Below are 2,225 nucleotides of genomic sequence, written 5' to 3'. Positions count from 1 at the left end.
AGAGCCTTTCGATGCTGGTGTGGTATGTGCTGTTAGAGTTGATGATAATGGCCCTTACGTGGCTATCGGTAAGGACGTAGTTTTCATCAATAGTACACCAGTGCTTCCTATAGGGCGATCAGTGTTGAGCAGCACTCAGTTGAATGCGGCTGAGAGTGCTCCTATGGGAGTAGTCGGCAAGGCTGTTGAGGTGATGAGGGGGAAAACTTGAATACTTCTGTCTTAGTCTCGAGAGTAAGACTTTCCCTATCAAGTTGTTGCCTTAGGTCATCCACAGTGTCGGCGACCAAATCTTCCAAATGGGTCCTAAGGGGCGCTTGATGCCTCCTCCCGCTGAGGGCCGGCCGCCAGTAGAGAATATTCTGGGAGGAGAGGAGGCAGAAACTGCCTCTCCTGAGGTGGGCTTTGTGATATGGCGATACCACTATGTTGGTCACTCGTATGCCAGGCACCGAGTGAGTGTCACCAAGCACCGGAAGTTTTGATGACGGAGAGCGAGCCAATGAGTCAGGCACAATACGACGAGTTGGTTAGGTGAGCTCGTGTACGCATGTTGGGCCTATTCTGTATCTTACTGGAGCATCCTCAAGATACGCCGTTATTGAAGTGTTAGCCAACGCTGATAAGACATCGCTACCTATACAAGCAGCTGTGCTCTATTCCGATGCGCAGAAATCTTGTGCGAATTTACGGAAGCGCCCGGAGCTCATCTCACGGTAGTGTCCAAGGACAGTTTGCGAAAATATGCACATGATCAACTACAATACGAAAATTCTGAGGAAGTTTGGGAAATTCCTGAGCTCAGCTGAGGAGGGCGAACATATATTCCTCCAACACCGACCAGGGAATCCTGCCTGGTCATTCTGGGGGCAAGGATGCTGTTCTAGGTTAGAAGAGCTCGGGCCTGAGCTTAAAGATGAGTCGCAGATTCGGGTGGATATTAAGAGGACGAGTTGGCGGAAAGTTGGTAAGCTCTTGAAGGAGCTGGAAAAGGAGGGGATACTCAAAACGAAGGACAGGAGAGGTGGGGGGATATAATTATGGTCAACTACGTGTGTTGGTGACTTTTTTGAAAATTTTGGAAAAATGCTGAGAAATTCTTAATAATTCTTGTACACTTCTGTTCGCATTCGTGTGCGAACCTCAATAATAAGTGAGAAAACTCGCGAGCTCAGCTGAGGGAAGATAGCGCTTTTTCCTGGGCAGGTGATGTTATTATCACAAGCATCAGTCAAGGCAAGGAGGAGCTCCAAACACACGCCATTACAGCGAAAACGGCTAAGTCAGCTCCTCGAACTAAGCCGGCCACTTCAGTGGAAGGTAGAAGTAGTAGTGTGGAGTCGTTTTTATCAACAGCTCTTTGAATTAGCATTGAAGTCCTCGATCGAGTCAGACCTACGAGTAAGAGTTATTAGCATGTACAAGCCGCATCAAGTGTGGAAACCCGTTCTAGAGGTAGGAGCGTTTCAACTGAACTCAGCAGGTATGGCAGTTTTCAGGCCTCTATGGGGAGGGCTCTGGGCAAGCACGACTTTCTTGATGCCAAGCAATGCAGGTTCTATTTCCAGAAGTAAGTTTCCGAATCCATTTTCGAAACTAGGGGAGATTTTCTATCGTTTAGCCTTTCCTGTTCCCTTTTTTCCGTTCTGGATACTCCATCACAAAAAAATGTCAAAAAAGTATTAAAATTTGTCACATGTGAAGCGTCTTAGATACATAAAGGGTCTAGAGAGTTCCCATGAGGAGGTTGTCGGTGCCTCGGGAAACCGATCGAGCGTATGTGTTGATAATCTCATTGCGAGCGCCCTCAGTAAAGGAGGAAAGAAGTAAACAGTAGAAGGGCACTTTTAGTCGCCGTCAATCCGTGGCTTAGAATCCAACCTGATACGATGATTTCCAAGGCAGAGATTGGTAAAGCATTTGAGAGTAAAGGCCTGGAGCTCTACACTGCAATCATACCATCGGAGGGTGAGGGGGGAGGGCCGGTCTGGACTGGTCCTGTTGGGTCTACTCGTTGCTCTCAGGGGATGAGCTCTCATCAGCTGATGTTATCGACCTATTGAAATATGGTCCAGCGCCCAGGATCACTATCAGGGTCACTGATAAGGTGTCGGGCAACAAGGTGAAGATATATGTCGGGAAAATATGCACATGGTCAACTACATGTATTGGTGACAATATCAAAACTGTAAAGAATTTTTCACCGTTGTTGGTTTCTGAACATT

The 2,225-nt window shown here is 47.4% G+C and overlaps 1 protein-coding gene across 1 annotated transcript in view; it reads left to right on the top strand.

Annotated features, from left to right (window-relative positions):
- Positions 1-47: 47 nt before the first annotated feature.
- The window catches only part of Pmar_PMAR021190 (hypothetical protein), a gene marked incomplete at both ends in the record, with an annotated part of 5,072 nt that continues 2,894 nt past the window's right edge, over positions 48-2,225 (top strand). Inside the window, 12 exons of the mRNA XM_002782595.2 lie at positions 48-68; positions 140-190; positions 267-398; positions 449-534; positions 591-716; positions 888-1,024; positions 1,207-1,320; positions 1,370-1,455; positions 1,500-1,570; positions 1,713-1,826; positions 1,874-1,968; positions 2,025-2,122. Coding sequence (XP_002782641.1) covers positions 48-68; positions 140-190; positions 267-398; positions 449-534; positions 591-716; positions 888-1,024; positions 1,207-1,320; positions 1,370-1,455; positions 1,500-1,570; positions 1,713-1,826; positions 1,874-1,968; positions 2,025-2,122 — 1,131 coding nt within the window. The remainder of the gene's footprint in view (positions 69-139; positions 191-266; positions 399-448; positions 535-590; positions 717-887; positions 1,025-1,206; positions 1,321-1,369; positions 1,456-1,499; positions 1,571-1,712; positions 1,827-1,873; positions 1,969-2,024; positions 2,123-2,225) is intronic.

The sequence above is a fragment of the Perkinsus marinus genome, assembly GCF_000006405.1.
Source record: "Perkinsus marinus ATCC 50983 genomic scaffold scf_1104296938764, whole genome shotgun sequence".
Taxonomy (NCBI): Eukaryota; Perkinsozoa; order Perkinsida; family Perkinsidae; genus Perkinsus; species Perkinsus marinus.
This window is presented reverse-complemented; position numbering and strand designations above follow the sequence as displayed.